The following is a 23,482-nucleotide window of genomic DNA, read 5'->3' on the forward strand; positions in this document are numbered from 1 at the left end:
TATCAAATTGAGAGGTTACCAAACTTCCACCAGATAAGAGAACGCAAGTTTGTAACCACTACTGGTTAAGTAAAATTTATGATGTCTGTGGCCTTGACTCTCCCATCTCTACAACCTCCCCACACTTCTAAATCACCAATACCTCTGCACTCAGCTGGTGCTGGTCTCTTAAACATGTCCAATTTTAAGCACATTACCGTTGACAGTCATACTTTCAGCTACCTAGGGAGCACCTTATTATGCATTACAAAGGTACCATATAAAGCCAAGTTGTTATTGCAGCAAAAAAATAACAATTCACTCGCATTAGTGGCCAACATTATTTTCATTAACTCATAAATTAATACTTTAAATTGAATAGCTCTCTATAAAGTAAATTTATTGAGGGTTAAGAGAGGAGAGGGAGCTAAATCAGTACCCGAAGCTTAATGACAAAGGGCACTACTATTATTACATGATTAAGTAATGCACTAGGTTAAGTGCTTCTCAACAATAGATTTAGATGGGTTAGTTTAATCTACATAATTACACCAGGAAAAGTTTGTGTTTGCCAAAGTGAGAGGAGATTGTTAAAACAAAGCATGTCATATGAATTTAACATCAGTTGAGGAGCCTGAATGTCTAGGCAAGAACTGCTCAGTTAATATTAACTGTTTCAGCCTTTTCTACTGACATACCTGTTGGCTAGTGCTCCAGTGTTTTGATCGTAATCTGTGCACTAAAAAAGACTGTTGCAAAACCTTAACGTCTCCATGAGATTGCTGAGATCAATGAAAAGAAATACACTCAGGGAAATATCTGCATGGCAGGCTGAAGGACCTGGTAAAGAAGTTAAGGTTGAAGTGACACTGGGGAGGTGGTCTATATAAAAATGATGTCTTCTAGGTCTAGTTATGGTGGTTGCTCTGTTCCTACCTGTGCCTCTGCTCAGAGTACAGTGCCAATAATAATCCTACCCTTCACAATAAACAGCTAAAGATTAAGTGGGATGCTGAGGCCAGTAGAGTAAGGAAAAAAGATTTTGCAAGTTGGAATCTGGCAAACCTGATGATCAGTCAAACCAAAATGCTGGAAGTGCTAGAAATATGAATTAAAAACAGATGACATTTCAAACTGATCACCATTCATCAGTACTTGTTGCCCGGAAATGTTGGACACAATCCCAATGTAAGGAGGAATTGCAGATCAGTGATCTGCACATGCCAGCACAGAGGGTGATGTCAGGAAGCAGCCAAGTCCCATCCAATTAAGGATATTAGGAAGGCTCTCAAGGCTGGAGAGTCAATAGGCATCCTTCCAGCCTGGGCAATATGCAGAGGAGAGAACTGTACATGCAGGTTGAAGAAAAATACTGCTCAGAAGAGCTTTTACAAATTGTGAAAATCAGAGGCCACAATTACCAGCTGTCATCATGGATATGTACTGACCTCAACTGGAAGAACATTAACAGGAGCAAGAGTAGACCACAAATTCTGAAAATCCCGCCCCACTATTCAACATGATCATGGTTGACCTTTGGCTTCAATTCCAAATTACCACCCAAATGCTCATATTCCTCAATTCAGTTAGAGAACAAAACTACTCCACAACTTGAAATAAATGCCACAATGCAGCACCCAAAATTTCCTAGGGTAGAGAATTCCAATGATTTACAACTAGCTGAGAGAAAACATTTCTCCTCTTCTCAGTCTCAAATGATCGACCTCTTAGCATGAGACTGTGCCCCTGCCATGTTCTCAGTTCCTCAGACAGGGGAAACAAGCTCTGAGTATCTATCCTATCAAACTCCTTCATAACCTGCTATGTTTCATTGAGTTCACCTCCCATTCTTCTAAATACCAGTGAATAGAAATCCAATTTACTTAGCCATTCATCCCAGGAACTAATCACTTGAACCCGAGGGCCAACGTTTTCACACAGTTTGTATGTGAAATGAACTTCCAGAGCACTCCACTTAATCTTTAACTGTTTATTGTGAGGGGTGGGATTATTATTGGCACTGTACTCTGAGCAGGGGCACAGGTAGGAACAGAGCAACCACCATAACTAGACCTAGAAGACATCATTTTATATAGACCACCTCCCCAGTGTCACTTCAACCTTAACTTCTTTACCATTGGGTCCTTCAGCCTGCCATGCAGATATTTCCCTGAGTGTATTATAAAGCTGTATCATTGGGATCCACCCTGTTGACTTGGCCAGAGCAATATTTCTTTTCATTGATCTCAGCAATCTCATGGAGACGTTAAGGTTTTGCAACAGTCTTCTTTAATGCACAGATTACTATCAAAACACTGGAGCACTAGCCAACAGGTATGTCAGTAGAAAAGGCTGAAACAGTTAATATTAACTGAGCAGTTCTTACCTAGACATTCAGGCTCCTCAACTGATGTTAAATTCATATGACATGCTTTGTTTTAACAATCTCCTCTCATTTTGGCAAACACAAACTTTTCCTGGTGTAGTTATGTAGATTAAACTAACCCATCTATATCTATTGTTGAGAAGCACTTAACCTAGTGCATTACTTAATCATGTAATAATAGTAGTGCCCTTTGTCATTAAGCTTTGGGTACTGATTTAGCTCCCTCTCCTCACTTAACCCTCAATAAATTTACTTTATAGAGAGCTATTCAATTTAAAGTATCAATTTATGAGTTAATGAAAATCATGTTGGCCACTACTGCGAGTGAATTGTTTTTTTGCTGCAATAACAACTTGGCTTTATATGGTACCTTTGTAATGCATAATAAGGTGCTCCCTAGGTAGCTGAAAGTATGACCGTTAAAGGTAATGTGCTTAAAATTAGAGATGTTTAAGAGACCAGTTACAACATTTAAAAGAATTTGGACAGGTATATGAATAGAATAGATTTAGAGGGATAAATATGGGTGAGTAGTCCTAGATAGTTTGAGAAATTTAGCTGGCATGGATGAGTTGGATCAAAGAGTCTATTGCCAGAGTGTTTGAATCCATTACCTCTTTACCCAATTTCCTCACTCATCCAATACACAGCAAAGTCACACACAATGATAAATTGCATTAGGATGTATCTATTTAGATATTCTAAGTTAAATCAGCCTAGAAACACAAAAAAAAGCAAAAGCTAGTCTCATCAATTAACTAATTTCAGCTGCTCTCAAGTACTGGGGTAATGCATCCTTTTTTAAGCCTGAAAGTTCAAAGTGAGAGATAGAGTGCTACTCAAACACATTGTTTTGTCCTGAGTAGTAACAAGTTCTTGAGTGTTGTTGGAAATGCACTCATACATGCAAGTGCAGAGTATTTCATCACACTATTGACTTGTGCCTTGTAAATATTGAAATGTTTCGGCTAGTCAATCACCAGAGAATATCCAACCTGTGGCTTTTTTTTCAGTCACACTGATCATGTGACTAGTGCACTTACAATCTGAAAAATGTTGATAACCAAGTATTTTCTGCCTCCCTTGTCAAGGATGGTCACTAGCTAGCAACTTGTGTGGCGCAGATGTTAGCTGCCGTTTTTTCAGCCCAATCTGGCTTGCTACAAATGAACAGAGACTGTTCCATTATCTGAGGAATGGCAAGTGGAACTGAAAACTGTGCAATCATCAGCAACTTTGCCGCTTCTGACCTCAAGATAGAAGAAAGGCTATTTTTAAGTAGCTGAAGATGGTTGGGCCTGGGGTAACCAGTAAAACTACTGCTATTATGTTCTAGGGTTGAGATAATTGGCCTTTAACAATCACTATTTCTTTTTGTCCTGAGTAGGACTCAAGTTAGTGGAGAATTCTGCCTACATCTTTACTCATTATTGTTTAGACTCTTTGATACTAAAATCAATCATGCTCAGTCACTTTCAGCTTGCTGCTTGAATTATGATCTTTTGTCTATGTTTAGATCAAAGCTATAATGGAGGTCTGGAGCAGAGTGGTCCTTATCGTCATACAGCATGGAAACAGACCGTTCAGCCTAACTCGCCCATGCAAATCAGGTTTCCTAACCTGAACTAGTTCCATTTTCCTGGGTTTGGCCCATGTCTCTCGGATTAACGAGTTCAACACACGGCGAGATATCGAACAATTCTTCCGCCGCCTTCGCCTGGGCGCCTACTTCTTCAACAAGGATTCTCACCCACCCTCTGACGACCCCTTCTCCCGCCTCCAATACACCCCATCCACCTGAACACCCTGTGCTGGCCTCTTACCTGCCCTCAATCTCTTCATAGCCAACTGCCACCGCGACATTAACCGCCTCAACTTCTCCACCCCTCTCACCCACTCCAACCTCTCACCCTCGGAACGTGCAGCCCTCCACTCCCTCCGTTCCAACCCCAACCTCACTATCAAACTGGCAGACAAGGGAGGCGCGGTAGTAGTTTGGCGCACCCACCTTTACACCGCTGAGACTAAACGCCAGCTCGCGGACACCTCCTCCTACTGCCCCCTTGACCATGACCCCACCTCCCACCACCAAACCATCATCTCTCAGACCATCCATAACCTCATCACCTCAGGGGATCTCCCATCCACCGCCTCCAACCTCATAGCCCCACAACCCCGCACCGCCCGTTTCTACCTCCTGCCCAAAATCCACAAACCTGACTGCCCTGGCTGACCCATTGTCCCAGCCTGCTCCTGCCCCACCGAACTCATCTCTGCATACCTCGACACGGTCCTGTCCCCCTTAAGTCCATGAACTCCCCACCTACGTTCGGGACACCACCCATGCCCTCCACCTCCTCCATGATTTTCGCTTCCCTGGTCCCCAATGCCTTATCTTCACCATGGACATCCAGTCCCTGTACACCTCCATCCACCATCACAAAGGACTCAAAGCCCTCCGCTTCTTCCTTTCCCGCCATACCAACCAGTACCCTTCCACTGACACCCTCCTTCGACTGACTGAACTGGTCCTCACCCTGAACAACTTCTCTTTCCAATCCTCCCACTTCCTCCAAACCAAAGGAGTAGCCATGGGCACCCACATGGGCCCAGCTATGCCTGACTCTTCGTACGACATGGGGAACAGTCCATCTTCCGCAGCTACACTGGCACTACCCCCCACCTTTTTCTCCGCTACATCGATGACTGTATCGGCGCTGCCTCGTGTTCCCACGAGGAAATTGAACAGTTCATCCACTTTACCAACACCTTCCACCCCGACCTCAAATTCACCTGGACCGTCTCAGACTCCTCCTTCCCCTTCCTAGACCTTTCCATTTCTAACTCGGGCGACCGAATCAACACGGACATTTATTATAAACCGACCGACTCCCACAGCTACCTAGACTACACCTCTCCCCACCCGCCCCCTGTAAAAACGCCATCCCATATTCCCAATTCCTTCGTCCCCGCCGCATCTGCTCCCAGAAGGACCAGTTCCAATACCGTACAACCCAGATGGCCGCCTTCTTCAAAAACCGCAATTTCCCCACAGACGTGATCGACGATGCCCTACACTGCATCTCCTCCACTTCCCGCTCCTCCGCCCTTGAACCCTGCCCCTCCAATCGCCACCAGGACAGAACCCCACTGGTCCTCATCTACCACCCACCAACCTCCATATACAGCGTTTCATCTGCCGTCATTTCCGCCACCTCCAAACGGACCCCACCACCAGGGATATATTTCCCTCCCATCCCCTATCAGCGTTCCGAAAAGACCACTCCCTCCGTGACTCCCTCGTCAGGTCCACACCCCCCACCAACCCAACCTCCACTCCCGACACCTTCCCCGCAACCGCAAGAAATGCAAAACTTGCACCCACACCTCCCCCCTTACTTCCCTCCCAGGCCCCAAGGGATCCTTCCATATCTGCCACAAATTCACCTGCACCTCCACACACATCACTTACTACATCCGCTGCACCCGATGTGGCCTCCTCTATATTGGGGAGACAGGCCGCCTACTTGCAGAACGTTTCAGAGAACACCTCTGGGACATCCGGACCAACAAACCCAACCACCCAGTGGCTCAACACTTCAACTCCCCCTCCCACTCCACCAAGGACATGCAGGTCCTTGGACTCCTCCATCTCCAGACCATAGCAACATGACGGTTGGAGAAAGAACGCCTCATCTTCTGCCTAGAAACTCTCCAACCACAAGGGATGAACTCAGATTTCTCCAGTTTCCTCATTTCCCCTCCCCCCACCTTGTCTCAATCAAATCCCTTGAACTCAGCACCGCCTTCCTAACCTGCAATCTTCTTCCTGACCTCTCCGCCCCCACCCCCACTCCGGCCTATCACCCTCACCTTGACCTCCTTCCACCTATCACATTTCCAATGCCCGTCCACCAAGTCCCTCCTCCCTACCTTTTATCTTAGCCTGCTGGACACACTTTCCTTATTCCTGAAGAAGGGCTCATGCCCGAAACGTCGATTCTCCTGCTTCTTGGATGCTGCCTGACCTGCTGCGCTTTTCCAGCAACACATTTTCAGCTCTGATCTCCAGCACCTGCAGTCCTCACTTTCTCCCCATATCTCTCTAAACCTTTCGTATCCATGTACCTGTTCAAATGTCTTTTTAGTGTAGTGATTGTACTCGCCTCTACCACTTCCTCTGTCAGATTGTTCCATATACACATCCAAACTGAGCGTTGGTCAAGTGTCATTTAATATCGCTGTCAACAATACCTTTCATCACTTTGCTGATGACTGAGAGGAGGCTGATGGAAAAGTAATTGACTGGTTTGTCCTACTTGTTTTGGATAGGCTATACAATGATAACTTTCTAATACATCAGGTGAGGTATAAGTGTTGGTACTATATTGTGATAGTGCTTATTCTGATGACCAGCAGGAACCTGAATTTCCTTTCGTGATTCAGCCTTTATCTGTCATGAGCTAGGAACCGATAGCTACATCCTTTCAAATAAAATTGTTCTTCCACCTTACGCAATAAATCCTAACAACTCTGGTAATAGAGAATCATGTATTCTAACTATTCAACACAGTCAGTCTTTGGGCACAAGTTATTCAGTTGCAGGTTATTAGTTAAACAATTAAACTATTCATTTGGCTTTATTCAGGTTTACTTATATACTAATACATTTGTGACTGAAATATTCAACAATGATTCAACATTTGATTATTTTTGTCAGCATGAGTATAAAGAAAAATGAAAATGTAGCCTAACTTTAGTTAAAACAAAATTGTTGTTTAGTTCATTAATTAGTAAGATAACATTTAAAATGCAAAAATGAAGTTAAAACATGACATGGTAATATTTGCAGAATTCTGGCATATGAAACTAGCCATGTGTAATGGGCCCTTGTGTAGGTACAGACATATCACTGCCAATGGTGATATATTTGATAAAAGATTATCACGCAAGAGTGAAATCATTCTCCTACTGATACCAGCACTTCTGTAAATCTTTGATTACTTAACAGCCTTAATTTTCAAGAGCAAAATATTTAAATTAAATATAATTCTGTGCACCACTTCCTAATATGGGAAGAATATGGAACTGGGTAGCCCCCACGTAAAGAGAGGCAAAAGCAGGGCATTCGAAGCTTGGTAACAATCAAACATTCCCGGCAGCAGACTAAAAACAATATTATTGCTGTTGGTGACATCATTCCCAATTACTCATAATGAGAGAACACACAGATTTATAGACCATATTTCAATGCAGATACAGAACCTTTCGATTAACTTATGATTTTACTAAAGAGCTACCAGGTATACTTCACAGCACAGCAATGACAGTGGTAAACACAAGCCAGCAAGCAAATGAACAAGCCCAGCTACTGGACTTCTTAATGCAATTGTTAGTCACACAGCAGTACAACCAATTTGTTTCAATAGGTGGTAGTACTTTTACCTCCAAGTCAGAAGATTGAGAGTCTGAATCACACTACAAAGCAGAATATACAAATCCTTCCTAATAGCAATCTGGGCCTATCTGCAGCACATGGACTGCTTGGATCAAGAAATCAGCTCACCACCACTTTCTGAAGGGAAATTAGGAATGACCAATAAAGGCTGACCCAGCCAGTGATGCTCATGCCCCATGAGTGAATTTTTAAAAATCCAGGTAGAGACTCCAGTGCAGTACTGCTGAGATGTAGCAGTACAATATTGAGGAACTGCTGCACTGTCAGATTCTGCAGTGCGCTCTCATACTTTGCATGAGGCATTGAAAAAAATTGCACCTTCCAATAAATATCACATGGCGTTATTTTTAAGATAAGCAAGTGTCGTCGCCAATGTCTAGCCCTCAAGCAACATCATCTAAACTGATTGTCTAGTACTGTTACATTTTTGTTGGTGGGACTTTTTGGGACAATTTGAAAATTGACTCCTATATTTCCTACTGCAACAGTGACTGCTCATCAATGGGAAGTAATCATTGGAAATTAAGTATTCTGGGATTTTCAGAGGTAATGAAAGGCACTGTGCAAATCTAAGCATTTACTTAGTTCCAGGGTTATGCAGCAATCTATTCCAGACAAATGCTACCATTTGAGAACTATATTTAGGTTGAGCTTTCATTGTAGTGATGAAGAAATGCTGTATTGTCAGCAGCCATCCTTAAAAAAACATTAAACTAAGATATTATCTGCCTATTCCAATCACTCACATGTATATTAATAATCACAGGGCACAAAGAGCTAGGAGCATTCCAGCCAGCACATTACATTCAACCAATATTACAAACCGATCAACCAATCACTCTTCCCGTTTAGTACATAAAAGGTTCACACATCACAAAGAGAACAATCAGGTTCCCACCCTCATTCTTGATGAATCCTCTTAATAGATTTAAAAGTTAGAATAGATAAATGCCTGCCCAATTTTTCTTTTAGTGTAATTTAATTGAACTTTCCATTTCTACTAATAACAATGGAATTAGATGAAGTATCAAACACCACTTCTATATACAGGCTTTGAAGATCTTCATATTGCTCCAACAATTTAAAGCTTTGGAAAATTAATTTGCTATACAGAAGGAATATCTACTGTTATTATATATAGTTAAAGAACATATTTCAAATTTCTAAATAAGTGAAAGGAAATATTTCATCATACTCTGCTGATGGCTAGAGCCTTGTCCACTGGCTGGAGAGACTATGGCAATCCTGCCATGGTCATTTCCCAGAGCTTAATGGGTTAAATGCCAGGCAGGCACTAACTGCCTGTCCATGGGCATTCCAAAGGTTTTCAGCATAAGGATCCTGTCTCCAAGACATGACAGCCACAGGCCTCTAAGGTCTACAGTCCCAGCAATGAAAGCAGTGGGAGCACAGAAAATTCAAGATATGGATAAGGACTTGGAGTTCCTAGAAAGTAACAAAGGTGGGAATGGACTCATCACAGCCAGTCATGAAGACCCCATCAAACTGAAGGAGGTGCCATTTTGAGTGGATGTTGAAAGATCCTCCCACTGGGGTAGCCCTTGCCACGTGGGGCCTTTTGTGGCTAAACTAGAGTCCTTTCCCCCAGTCCATAGTCAGCCCTGCAGACTTTACTGGATAACCTGCCCATGTAATAGATGGAGAAGAGGTCTCTACTTCAGGGCCAAACATGACATTCCCTCCCCCTGATGTAAAGGGTGGGAGTCAGAAAAACAATGAGCTCTTCACCCTCAACCTTCCTACCCCAGTTATACAGCACATCTCACTGTGGCCTTAATTCCATTTTCTTTCCTGTCTGCCCATTATAATGTTTGATTTCCTTATCAATCAAAGATTTGTGTAATTCAGCCTTGATTCAATGACTCTGCGGTAATAAATCCTGAATAATGATGGCCCTGTGAATGAAGAAATTCATCCTCAACAGTCTTATGAGAGACCCCAAATCTAATTAGTGGACAACACGTTTAAGAATTGGTGATTATTAAGATTGTTTAATGTTGTTATTAAAAACATCCATTATACAAAATCCAACAGCTCTGCACTACAAAAATTCTATACCTCCTCACCCTACAATTTCAAGCACCCAGAGCAAAGGTCTAAACACCTCATATATAAATTGACACTTGTATCCTCTATATCAAACCATTCACAGACAAATAAATTCCCTTTGTGTTGTCACATACATCTTTCTTGAAGGATTGAATACAATATGTTTTCTTCCCACACTGGAATCCCAAGAAAAAAAACTGGAAAAACCTCAAAAGCAGGCAACTGATTATAATCAGACTTCACTGTGCAGCTATCTCGTGCCCATTCTTACTAATGACAACTTTGTGCCATCTGTTAATTTAATTAATCACCTTTCATGGTATCAGGGCTGTAGTCGCAGAAACAAAGTGGTAAGTATCTTATAAGGCCTTCTAAGTGAATTTAAGTTGGGAGATTTATGAATTGTAAGGACAACGATGCAGAATGGAAAGGCCCTGGGTAAAGTATTGGTAGTACTTTGCTATCAAAAAGCTGAGGTTCATTAATCATTCTTAATCAGTATTAAGTACAAAATCTTAAATTCCAAGCAGCTCTTGGAACTAAACAAGGCACCTGCTTTTCCGCCCAATCACTGCATCCCTGTCAAATCCACTTTCTGCGCCCCATTATTCCCTCTCACTCTCTGCTGCCCTGTCATTCCCTCCCACTTTCCGCCACCCTGTGATTCCCACTCCCCACTCCCCTGACAAACTCATTACTCCCCTGTCATTCCCTTCCACTCTCTGCTATCTTGTCATTCCCACTCATCGCTCCACTGTCAAACCCACTCACTGCTCCCATCATTCCGTTCCACTCATCGCTCACCTTTCAAACCTTCCCCTCTCCACTCTACTTTCAAACCCTCCCACTCTCCACCCCATGCAAAACTCCCTTCCTCACCGCTTTTGTTAAAACCTTCTATTCTGCCCTCGCGTGTTAAACTTATCTGTTCTTCACTTACTTTCCTGAAGCTTCCCTCTCACTTCTTCCTCTCCTAGGTTGTTTTGCTCTTCACTTTCTCTCTCAAATTATTGCTGTGAGAAATGGGTCAGGAGAAAGTGAACAAGGGTGAGAGGAATTGAGAATAGATACAGCAAAATGGAGATTTAAATGGAGAAGTGGCTGTTGGGAGAGTGTCTTGGGGAGCAGCAGAGGCCACTTCAAGATGGCACTGATGAGGTCATGGGTCATGACGTCAGGTCAACATTAAATTATGTAATCACCTGTATTTGAATATCCATTCTGAAAATGAGAAGGTAAAATATTCCTAGAAAAAATATCTAGCTTCAAGTTCTCGAAGTCACCTGAGAAAGGGAGCTTCAATTTTAATTTTTTAATGTACTACTTATCCTTAAAAACATTCTGTAGTTAAGGATGTTTCATCATCGTACTTAGCTCCAATGCAGCAAAGCTGCAGCTGATCTCAGATGAGTGCACAAATAGTTGAACAACTGACTAACCAGCTTCAGAAACCATCTGTTCCTTCTTTAGATATAACACCATCTTTTCATGATGACCTAACACACCCAACTGATTTGGGCAAAACATCCTCTGAATACAGTTGTTGACTTGAAGTTATTCAAGAACTTAATGCTTCATATCTAAGTCAATACATGTTAATGTCACAGAAGTCTGTTCTCAATTTTAAATTCTACTCCAATCTTATTTGGAGTACATTTCTGAAATTTCACAGTGTACTCCTATAAGAAGTCATGCACATGTATCAAGAAGATGCTGGAATGTTCCCAATTATGATGCCAGAGGAACATTACAGGATCTGCTAATAGTTAAACACAACCTATTTTCAGCACAGATCTCACTGAAAATACCACATCCAGGAACTATCATCCAGGCCATCGACACAGTTTCACTGTTTCCCTTTTGCACAACACTATGGAGTGCACAGTGAAGAAACGAATGACAATGACATAAAATTCGAAATATTATCATAAATTGGAGAAACAGATCCTAAAAAGGAAATAGCTCTGAAACAAAACAATTCTTGTTGGGGTAACTAAAAACAAGGACCTCCTACGTCAAGGAAGTGTAGATAAACCAACAGTAAAAGGTGCATTTGTGAAGAATGATACTATTCAGAGTGATGTAACTGAAACTATCCTAAAGGTAGCTGGTGCAAAAGGGAAACAGTGAAACTGTGTCGATGGCCTGGATGATAGTTCCTGGATGTGGTATTTTCAGTGAGATCTGTGCTGAAAATAGGTTGTGTTTAACTATTAGCAGATCCTGTAATGTTCTTCTGGCATCATAATTGGGAACATTCCAGCATCTTCTTGATACATGTGCATGACTTCTTATAGGAGTACTGTGAAATTTCAGAAATGTACTCCAAATAAGATTGGAGTAGAATTTAAAATTGAGAACAGACTTCTGTGACATTAACATGTATTGACTTAGATATGAAGCATTAAGTTCTTGAATAACTTCAAGTCAACACTGTATTCAGAGGATGTTTTGCCCAAATCAGTTGGGTGTGTTAGGTCATCATGAAAAGATGATGTTATATCTAAAGAAGGAACAGATGGTTTCTGAAGCTGGTTAGTCAGTTGTTCAACTATTTGTGCACTCATCTGAGATCAGCTGCAGCTTTGCTGCATTGGAGCTAAGTACGATGATGAAACATCCTTAACTACAGAATGTTTTTAAGGATAAGTAGTACATTAAAAAATTAAAATTGAAGCTCCCTTTCTCAGGTGACTTCGAGAACTTGAAGCTAGATATTTTTTCTAGGAATATTTTACCTTCTCATTTTCAGAATGGATATTCAAATACAGGTGATTACATAATATCTGATAGATCAAAAATGCAGAAGTTGCCCTTTAGCTTGGAATTTTAAAAAAGTGTTTCTAAAAGAACGCTGATGACTTAAACCTGTCTTTGTGAAATGTGACTGAGGGATTCAATTTGTCAAATATTTTAAGAAAGATTTTGTACACTCGGCACAATGAAAATACCCATTGTATATTTTTAAGATGAACATTTAGTGTATCACAATGTTCACTCGACAAAAGGCGAAAATGGAGAAAGGTTCCTGATTAAACTTGCTAACTTAAATCAAATTTCTAAAATCAAATGGGTGGATGCAAGTCATAAACTCTGATTAGTTTGCATAAAGCAATACGTATATAAAGAAATTGTTAGAAAAATTTACTCGAGGAAGAGTATACATTCAATGTAAGGCTTTGGACAGAACAATTTTAAAAATTTAATTCATCATATAAAAAAATGCATGTGTCTACATGCGGATATACATTTCTTACACAAACAACATTTTCAGTACATGGAAAGAAAAGGATAAAACAACAGTAGAAATAGAAAAGACATAAAAACATACAAAGAAATATAAGCATTCTTACCAGTTGGCTACGTTCATATTCAGCTATTTTCTCCATTTCTTCATTCATCTTTTCTATGTTTTGCTTTCTCCTTTCCTCCCACTCCTAGTTTCAAAACAAGGCCAGTTAGGAACATTTTATTTTACTATTATGGGTAAAGTAAAAAGACAGATGGTGTATCTAGTTCAGCAAGCAGTCTCAATTGCCAAAATCAATGTTAAGGTGTTAAATTCAGCAGGGTCATTGGACCCAAAACATTGATTTTGCTTTTTCTCTACAAATGCTACCAGACCTGCTGAGTTTCTCCAGCAATTTCTGCTTTTGTTATTAAACTGCTAACATTGCTACTCTTACTGCCAACCACACCAAATCCCTACATACAAACTGTGAATGGCCTGTTTGACGTCAACATTCAACAGCACAGAAACAAATATTTTGGAAACATCACTTTGAGAATAAAATATATAATAGGAATAGTGAAAAATTGAAAAAACACAAAGCATCAGAGTAAATCATCATATAATATAATTGATCTTCAAGCTGTTAGACTAGTTAAGTAGCTTTAGTTTCCTAAATGTCAAAGGTGATCAATCCATTCTGGAGTTGAATAATTTTTAAGAAGATGGCTCAACAAAAATGGTGCATTTCAAGCAGGTCCTGTGCACATTGATGATCTTGATAATGAAGTATATCAAGTACACTTCAATTAAATTTAATGTTGATCCCATGTGTTTGGTTAGATTAGATTCCCTACAGTGTGGAAACAGGCCCTTTGGCCCAACAAGTCCACACCAACCCTCTGAAGAGTAACTCACCCAGACACATTTCCCTACATTTACTTCTAACTAATGCACCTAACACTATGGGCAATTTAGCATAGCCAATTCACCTGATCTGCACATTTTTTTTGGAATGTAGGAGGAAACCGGAGCACCGGAGGAAACGTAGACATGGGGAGAATGTGCAAACTCCACATAATGAGTCGTCCAAAGCCGGAATCGAACCCGGTTCCCTGGCACTGTGAGGCAAGCAGTGCTAACCTCTGAGTCACCGGCATGTCCTTGGGCCTCCTCCATCGCCAAACCTGACGCCTGGAGGAAGAATGTCTCATCTTCTGCCTTGGGACTCTCCAACCACACGGTTTCAATGCAGATTTCACCAGTTTCCTCATTTCCCCTCACCCCACCTTATCCCAGTTCCAACCTTCCAACTTGGTACTGCCTCCTTGACCTGTCCTACCTGTCTATCTTCCTTCCCACCTATCCGCTCCACCCTCCTCTCCGACCTGTCACTTTCACCCTCACCTTCATCTACCTATCGCATTCCCAGCTACCTTCACACAATCCCCACCTTCCTCCCAGTTATCTCTCAGCCCCCTTGGCCCACACGCCTCATTCCTGATGAAGGCTAATGCCCAGAAGGTCAATTCTCCTGCTCCTTGGATACTGCCTGACTGGCTGTGCTTTTCCAGCACCATGCTTTTCGACACTTCAGTTAAGAATGTGTGCAAAGGAATAATACTTTCAGGAACACGAAATGGGTAAACTGGGGCTAGGTTTGGAGTATACAAAACCTAAACTGTGTAAGACTAACAGTGCAGAACCCACATACATCAGTAAAATTCTAATTGTTAACAGAAAGTTACCAAAAGAATATTTTACGATTGCAAGGTATGAAGTGATAAATATTGCACATTTATTGAAACTTAATAAGACATTGCCAAGTACAGGAATAAACCTCAGAGTAAACAAAATAACTTAAAGCGTTTTGCATGTCAAATCATATTTTAGCTTCATTACCATTTTAAATAGGCAAATAATTGGGATGTACAACACGCACAACTAACAATTGGAAGTTTGTCAGCCTGCTTCTAACCAGTAAACTATTGAAGATATGGGTAAGGAACAGTCATAATACTTGCTCTATTTCCTTAAGGACCCTTGACGGGGATACCATCTGGACTAGCAAGCCGATTTTAATCCCAGATCAAGTTTATCATCATCCTTCATTTCTCTTGTGGCATACTGAGTTAGAAAAGTCTTATGTCAGTTCAACAAATCTTTCATTTCCACTTTGACTGCATTAGTTATTTTTTAAGAAAAACTTTTCACAGGATATGGGCATTACAGAGGAATCTCGATTATCTGAACAAGATGGGTGGATACTATTTCATTCGGATAAGTGATTATTTGGTTAATTGATTCAATGCCTCTCCTCTGGGCCTCGGAGTTTTCTGAAGTGTCCTTTCCCCTCGCTCTGCCTGTCTTGCTCCCTCTCTCTGTCTCAGGGCTTGCTTCTGAGCAGACACACACTTGTGTGTCAGGGATTTGAGGCATTGCTGAAGCCTCCCCACCACCGCACCCTCCAAGCAGTTCAATGGGATTGACACAGCAAGCACTTGCTAAGTCTGCTCCCCGTTCAGGAGGCTAGGCAGCAGCACACCGCGCAAGAATGTCTGTAGCCTTAAAACTTGTCCTTAAACATTTAGACTAAAATGTAATATTGAATTATAGAACACATTTGCTGCACACTAGAAAATATACGCAGGGAGGGTTGGGTCACAAAAAAGGGGGGAACCCAAGTTATGCAGAAAATAAAGATATCTGTTCTTACCAAGCAAAAGCAGGATGCTCTAAGGCAATTAAGAACATTTGCCTTAACATCAGTGAATCTGTGTAAACAGGACACTGAGTGATAACATTCACGGCTGTTCCCGTGTGAAATTAATGACAGTGTTTGATTCTGACCTTGAAACAAAACTCAGTATCATCAAAAGCCTTGTAATTGACGGTCAGGTCCTATCAATTACAATGGATTTATATTATCCCTTGCAAGTTCGGCAGACACAGAGGGAAAAACATCTTTTCTGTTACAAGTCCCTGACTTGAGAGTTCAAAAGGACACGAGAGAGAGAGAGAGAGAGAGAGAGAAAGAGAGAGAGGCACCATTTTAGTTCTGGGACTGCCAAAGCCAGTAGAAAATTAAACTCTTTGTGCTTACTTGCTATGGATTGAACTCAATTGAATTTTTGGGACTTTATGATGATTTTGAGTAGCTATTACTGGTTATGAAGTGCAAACTCTGTAAAAGATAATATTGATGAAGCTTTAACTTACTTGCTGTTCTTGCAGACAATTCTACAGACCTTACAGACTACCCCACTGTCAACTCTAACCACTCCGATCTTATGTTTTATTTGAACTTGAATCACAACCCTGAAAAGAAAGCATATTTAATTCAAGACTAACGATTCAGTTTAAATGCAACCTTACGGTAACATTTAAGTCTCAGGTACAGAATGATTCAGTGCTTAAGATAAAAAGCAGGAGTCTGCTCCGATCTTAAAAATTATTCTATACCTAACATTGAAGAGATTCTGACACAATGTGTCAGGAAACCATTTTATGGTCAAATGTTTGCCCTCCTTGCTAAGAAGCCATTTTGTAAAACAACTGTATCTAACATGCGAGCAATTAGCTCAGACTGGTACCTCTTTATGATAGGAGCTTATCTCGCCTACAGACACCTAACTCGGCTGGACTTATTTTCCCACCTAACAGATAATCAAGGCCTGTAGGAGTGATTATTCAAGTGCACACAGATCTGTCAATTAACTTCTCTTTCTTACGAATTATTGTAATAATTAAGAACATGCAGTGTTTTTGTAAACTTTTTGTATAAAGGAAGCCTGTTTGTTACAGTACAGCAGAGTAGCTGCTCGGGCTCTTGAAGAGCTGGTGCCCTACTCTCCTGGGTTATTAGAACCCAGTTAGTTTAGTTTATAGGGATTAGTGTTATGTTGTAACAGTGATGCTATTGATAAATAAAGGGGATGACAAAAAATAAACTCAACTGTCTGTAAGAGGTTTTTTATTCCAGGCTACCAAAGAGTAGGATCTGCAAGAAGAATTAATTTAGATTAGATTAGATTAGATTACTTACAATGTGGAAACAGGCCCTTCGGCCCAACAAGTCCACACCGCCCCGCCGAAGCGTAACCCACCCATACCCCTACATCTACATCTACCCCTTACCTAACACTACGGGCAATTTAGCCTGGCCAATTCACCTGACCTGCACATCTTTGGATTGTGGGAGGAAACCGGAGCACCCGGAGGAAACCCACGCAGACACGGGGAGAACGTGCAAACTCCACACAGTCAGTCGCCTGAGGCGGGAATTGAACCCGGGTCTCCGGCGCTGCGAGGCAGCAGTGCTAACCACTGTGCCACCGTGCCGCCCACGGTTAAGAGAGACTTACAGGTTGAATCCACAAGGGATTCCCTGGGCTGTCTCAAATCTGTACTTTAAAATGCACGTGAGGCCCTGACCAGCCAGATTGGACACCAACTGCAAGACTGCTGCTGCTGTGTGTGTGTGTGTGTGTGTGTGTGTGTGTGTGTGTGGGGGGGGGGGGGGGGTGCGGAATGTACACACACCATTTTGACAGGTTACACCTTTGCCCTATACAGGACAATGTTGGAGAGATTATCTAGGGAAGGGGGTTTAGGGGACACCCCTGCGTATAACTCCAGGGAAAATGTGGTGAAAGCGAGAGAGGGCGAGTGGTCAGTCATTTGGAGCTATGCCTGGGCTCCCATTAATATCCAGGACTGTTCTCAGCAGCGTTGCAGTAAGTAGAGTTCATTTTTAATCACGGTAAACAAAAGACACGATCAGTGTTGAAACAGCTCTTTGATGTAATGTTTCTACCAGGACCTTGAGATCTTCTTTGGATAATCCGAAATTCGGATAAATGATATTTGGATAATTGAGGTTCCTCTGTATTGACTGGGCCAGTGTTTATTGTCTATCCCTAATTGGCCTAGTAGTGAGCTGGCTTCTTGAACCACTGCTTACCTTGCTGTGAATGGACACCAAGGGTGTTATTAGAAAGGGAGTTCCAGTGATAGTGAGGAAATAGTAATATATTTGCAAGTCAGGATGGTGCATGGACTACAGATGAACTTGGTGCTGATTGCAAGCATCAGGTGCCCTTCTCCTTCAAGGTTGCAGTTGTTGCAGCTTTGGAAAGTGCTGCATGTCATTAAATTATTGTAGAATTAGACAACATCAAAAAATACACTTGTTTCACACACTTTAAAAATTTGTTTCATAACTAATCTACCATGTTCAGGTACTGTTTAAGTACAGTATACCATGTAATTGTAACAACTTATGGATTCTGGCAGGTTTGTATAGAGTATATAGCTCAGGAACAAACTACTATGATGTTACTTGTTTTGACATAGCAGATTTCTTTAAGTGAAAATGGCAATAACCAGATTTTTCCAAACCTTCTGCTGGCCTTACTGTTCATCTGAGGTAGCAGTAGCTATGGAACAAATCTTGCTATGCTGGTTTTAGGTTTGGTAACTTCTCTTGCACTTTTGGACTTCTCTGAGCTAAGACATTAAAAGGCTTGAAGATGATTAGTGATATGTACAGCCCTTGTGGAGGATAGAGAAATTAGGAAGAACTTAAACATGGATTTAGGAAAGCTAAAAGGGGCCATGAAATGTCTTTAGCAAATAGGGTCAAGGAGAATCCTAAGGTTTTGTATGCATATATTAGAAGAAAGAGGGTAGCAAGGGAAAGAGTAGGCCCACTCAAAGACAAAAGAGGGGAGTTATGTCTGGAGCCACAGTGTTACAACATTGGGTAAGCCCCTCTGTTAAGTGAAACCCGATACAGAGAAGCTCAACTCCGCTGTAATCTGTTAAATTTCGAGAGGCAAAGAACCATCCAGAGGTCACTATTTAAAGTAAAAATTAACAATTTTATTCTTTAAGTCCAACTGATAACATTAAAACAACAGCTATTTGCAACTCCTTTCTTTTAAACCGATCTTTTACCTCCCACTCTACAATACTGGTCCGATAGATTTCCTCTTAAATTTACAGCAAATCACTTTCAAATGCAGTTGTCATCTTCAGATGTCGAACTTTCTCTGTACCTTTCTCTAGGCTGGCTTCACAACTTCACAACTTCCTTTATGGAACTTTCAGAGAGTTATCCGGCTGGCCTGATGTTGGTGCTTGCTTGACTGCTCTTTGCTGTTCAAAATGTCCAGTTTTATACCCCAAAACATTGGATGTTTTCATTGGTTTGACATCATCCCAAACAGTAAAATTCAAATTCAATTGGGCTTTGGTATCTGGGACATAATTTAAACTGATTGGCCAAATTTGAATTTATTTTTGTTCTATGGCAATGCAACTCCAGCTATTTATTTCAACCAAATGTTACATTTTTAAATTGTTCAGCACACTCCGTGCTTTCAGTCAGTCCTTGCTAGCTTCCTCTCTCTCGTAAAGGTACCGTACACCTGTGCCTCCATAACAACAGGAAGTGGGGGAAATCCTTAATGAGTATTTTGTATCAATATTCACCAAAGAGAAGGACATGCCTGATGTTGAGGCCAGGGACGAGTGTGAGAGTACTCTAGAGAATGTCAATATATCGGAGGAGGAAGTTCTGGGGATCCTAAATTGCATTAAGACAACAAGGCCTCAGGGCCAGATGGCATCTGTCCTAGGTTACTGTGAGAGGAAAGGGAAGAAATACTTGGGGCACTAGCAGATACCTTCACATCGTCTTTGACCACAGGCAAGGTTCCAGAGGACTTGGAGATAAGCCAATGTTGTTCGTTTGTTTATGAAAGAAAGCAGGGATAATCCAGGTAATTCTGGCTAGTAAACCCATCATATGTGATGGGGAAGCTATTGGATAAAATACTAATATATGCACATTTGGAAGAAAATGGACTAGTCAGTGACAGGTAGTATGGTTCTGTATGGGGGAGGTCATGTCTTACTAACCTGACTGAATTTTCTGAAGAGGCGGTAATGATGATTGAAGAGGGAACGGCTGTGGATGTAGTTGACATGAACTTTAGTAAGGCATTTTGATAAAATCCCACGTGGCAGACTGGGACAAAAACTAAAATCACATGGGATTTGGGATGGGCTGGCTAGATGGATACAAAACTGGCTTGGCCATAGTAGCAGTGGAAAGGTGTTTTAAAGAATGGAGACTGGTAACTACTAGTGTTCCTCAGGGATCAGTCTTAGGTCTTCTAAATGATCTGGAGGAAAATGTGGGTGGTCTGATTAGTAAGTTTGTAGATGACACAAAGACTGGAGTTGCTGATAGTGCTGACAATTATGGGTAGGATATGGATAGATTTGTGACTTGGGCACAGAAATAGCAGTTGGAGTTTAATTCAGACTAAAGAAAGGTGATGCATTTTGGAGGGTCAAATTTAGGTGTGAATTATACTGTCACCTGAGGAATATTAACATACAAGTGTTACAGTTCCCCAAATGTGGTAACACAGGTGGCCAAGGTGACATACTTGTCTTCATTGGCCATGGCATGGAGTACAAGAGTTGGCAAACCACGTTGCACTATATTAAAACCCTTATTAGGCCGCATTTGGAGAACTGTGTGCAGTTTGGTTGCCACACTACCAGAAGGATGTGGAGGCTTTGGAGAGAGTGCAGAGAAGGTTCAGTAGGACGCTGCCTGGTCTGAAGCGCATTGGCTGTGAGGAAAGATTAAAAAGACTGGGATTGTTTTCACTGGACAGGCTGCAGCTGAGAGGAGACCTGATAGAGGCCTACAAAATAATGAGAGGCACAGATAGGGTGGATAGCCAAAGGCTTTTGCCCAGGGTTAAAGTTTCAGTTACAAGGGGCACAGGTTCAAGGTGAGGGGGGGAAAGTTTAAGGGAAAGGTGCGAGGGAAGTTTTTCATACAGAGGATGATAGGTGCCTGGAATGCACTGCCAAAAGAGGTGGTAAAAGCTGGCATGTTGGCAACTTTTAAGAGACATCTGGATGATTACATGAATAGGGAGGGAATAGTGGGATATGAACCAAATCAGTGTTGCACTTTTCTTTTGTTCTTTTCAGAAGATACAAAGTGATACTTAATTTGATTAGCAATCAATGAGCAAAACTGATGTTTCTCTAACATATCAATTACATAACATGGCAGCTTGTGAATGCCTGTTTAAACTTGCAGAAGTTTACCCCATCAATAACCACTTAAACAAAGTAACTATTTAGGCCAAAGACTTGAAATGTTAATTCTGTTTCTATGTCCACAAATGCCACCCGGATTGCTTTTACAGTATTTCCTTTGGACTCTGAGCCAGATTAAGTTAGAGATTTTAAAGATTTAACAAATTTGACAAATGCACCAATAGCACAGCAGCATAATCCTCACAACAATATGAAATTCCAGCCTTGTATGCCTGGAACTTTTAATTCATTGGGGCATAATTCCAAGGGCAGTCAGCATTTGTCAACATAGCTATTATTCACAGTGAACACTGGACATGTACGTTCGGTCTGGATTTGATGTGACATCAACAGCACATTCCAGAATATAGACTCAGTTATAGTCTGAAGCAGGAATACATGCTGGTCTTTCATTCCAAATCTAGGGTCCCTGAACCCATTATCACACTGCCACCATCTCAACAAAATCATTAAGTTCACTACTAAATACTTTCAAACAAACCCTCATTCATCACTGATCCAAGCGCAGATTAACTCTAACAGTGTATTTAAATCAAAGCTCTAAATGCTAGCAACTTTCTTTCCTTTTTCAATAATCCAACCCTCCCTCAATTATACAAAGGATGCATTACTCACAGATGAACTTAACATCAGGAGGAAATGCTGATAATCCAAAGATCACGTGCACCCCCTATGGTTCCAAACACTCAGTTCAGGCTTTCCAAAAAGCAGTTGCCACTCACAAGCAACTCACTGAATTCAACACATCAATCAAATTTAATGCAATACTCTACAAGGGCCAATTTTTCCTCCCCTTCTTACTCATAAGGTTAGTTTTGTGATTTTGTTTTCACTGCTGCTAATTCAATTTCCATGTTTCAAGGGTTCACATGACCTACCCCTCCCAACATAGTTCTGCATGACACCTACCTAGATACAAAGATTTCTGCATTATTTATCGACTATTTCACTTTATGAATAAGCCATCATATGGAAGATTAGTAACTTACACAATGAGAAGATCTGTGGGAGAAAATTCTCTTCAGCTGCAAAATAAAAAATTCATAATACAGCAACTTTATAACGTGAGGATGTCCCAAAGCCCTTGGATAACCTTCTCCCATGCCATTGCCAGAAAGTATTAATCCAAGATTGCAACCATTTAATTAAGTATTTAGACCAGATAAGACGAAGATGGCAGTTTTTTCTTCCCCAATTAGTAATTAGTGATACAGACGATTCTTTTTACCCAGAATCATACAGCCATAGAGGTCTATAGCATAGACAAAGGCCCTTTAGTCCATTGCATCTGTGCTGGTCAACAACAATCACATAACTATTCTAATCCCATTTTCCAGTACTTGGTCTATAGCCTTGTGTATGCCTTGGCATTGCCAATGTATATCTAAATACGGTGGCACAGTGGTTAGCACTGCTGCCTCACAGCGCCAGAGACCCGGGTTCAATTCTCTGTGTGGAGTTTGCACATTCTCCCCGTGTCTACGTGGGTTTCCTCCGGGTGCTCCGGTTTCCTCCCACACTCCAAAGATGTGCAGGTCAGGTGAATTGGCCATGCTAAATTTCCCGTAGTGTTAGGTAAGGGGTAGATGTAGGGGTATGGGTGGGTTGTGCTTCGGCGGGGCGGTGTGGACTTGTTGGGCCGAAGAGCCTGTTTCCACACTGTAAGTAATCTAATCTGATTATGAGAGTTTCTGCTTCCACCACTCCTACAGGCAGTAAGTTCTAGAATTCTACCACCGTCTGCGTGAAAATGTTTGTCCTCACAGTGTTTTTCCAAAATCCCTTTCACTCCAACTTTGTTACTAACTTCTTCTGTAGGGCTTTACTGAAAGCCTTTTGGAAATCCGAATACAGCATGTCCAATGGTCCTCCTTTATCTATACTACAAGTAACAACCTCAAAAAACTTCTGGCAGAATTTTCAAACATTACTTCCCTTTCATAAATGCATATGTCATTTTCTAAGTGTCCACTTTTATATCCTTCATAACAGATTAGACTGTTTCTCCAACTAATAGTGTCAAATTGACAGGTTTCTAGTTCTCTATTTTCCTTCTACCACGGCATCTCCATAGGAGCAGTCCCAGTCTTGAGAGACAGGATTCTCTCCTCTCATGGCGGTGAAAAGCATAATATCAGGCACTCCTCCACCCATCCAGGCTCCTTCCACCCTATTGTGGGCTGTCTTCCACTGGCATGAGATATAGATA

General features: G+C 41.4%; 1 protein-coding gene across 7 annotated transcripts in view; it reads right to left on the reverse strand.

Moving 5' to 3' along the window:
- LOC140476586 (uncharacterized) overlaps positions 1-23,482 on the reverse strand; it is a 280,335-nt gene that overhangs the window by 121,933 nt on the left and 134,920 nt on the right. For all 7 annotated transcript variants that reach the window (XR_011960519.1, XR_011960521.1, XR_011960520.1 and 4 more), the window contains one exon: positions 13,247-13,330. Coding sequence is in view for 2 of the 7 variants with exons in the window: in XM_072569405.1 (XP_072425506.1) it covers positions 13,247-13,330 (84 nt within the window). In the remaining 5 variants the exon portion in view is untranslated. The remainder of the gene's footprint in view (positions 1-13,246; positions 13,331-23,482) is intronic.

This window comes from Chiloscyllium punctatum, chromosome 4, assembly GCF_047496795.1.
Source record: "Chiloscyllium punctatum isolate Juve2018m chromosome 4, sChiPun1.3, whole genome shotgun sequence".
NCBI lineage: Eukaryota > Metazoa > Chordata > Chondrichthyes > Orectolobiformes > Hemiscylliidae > Chiloscyllium > Chiloscyllium punctatum.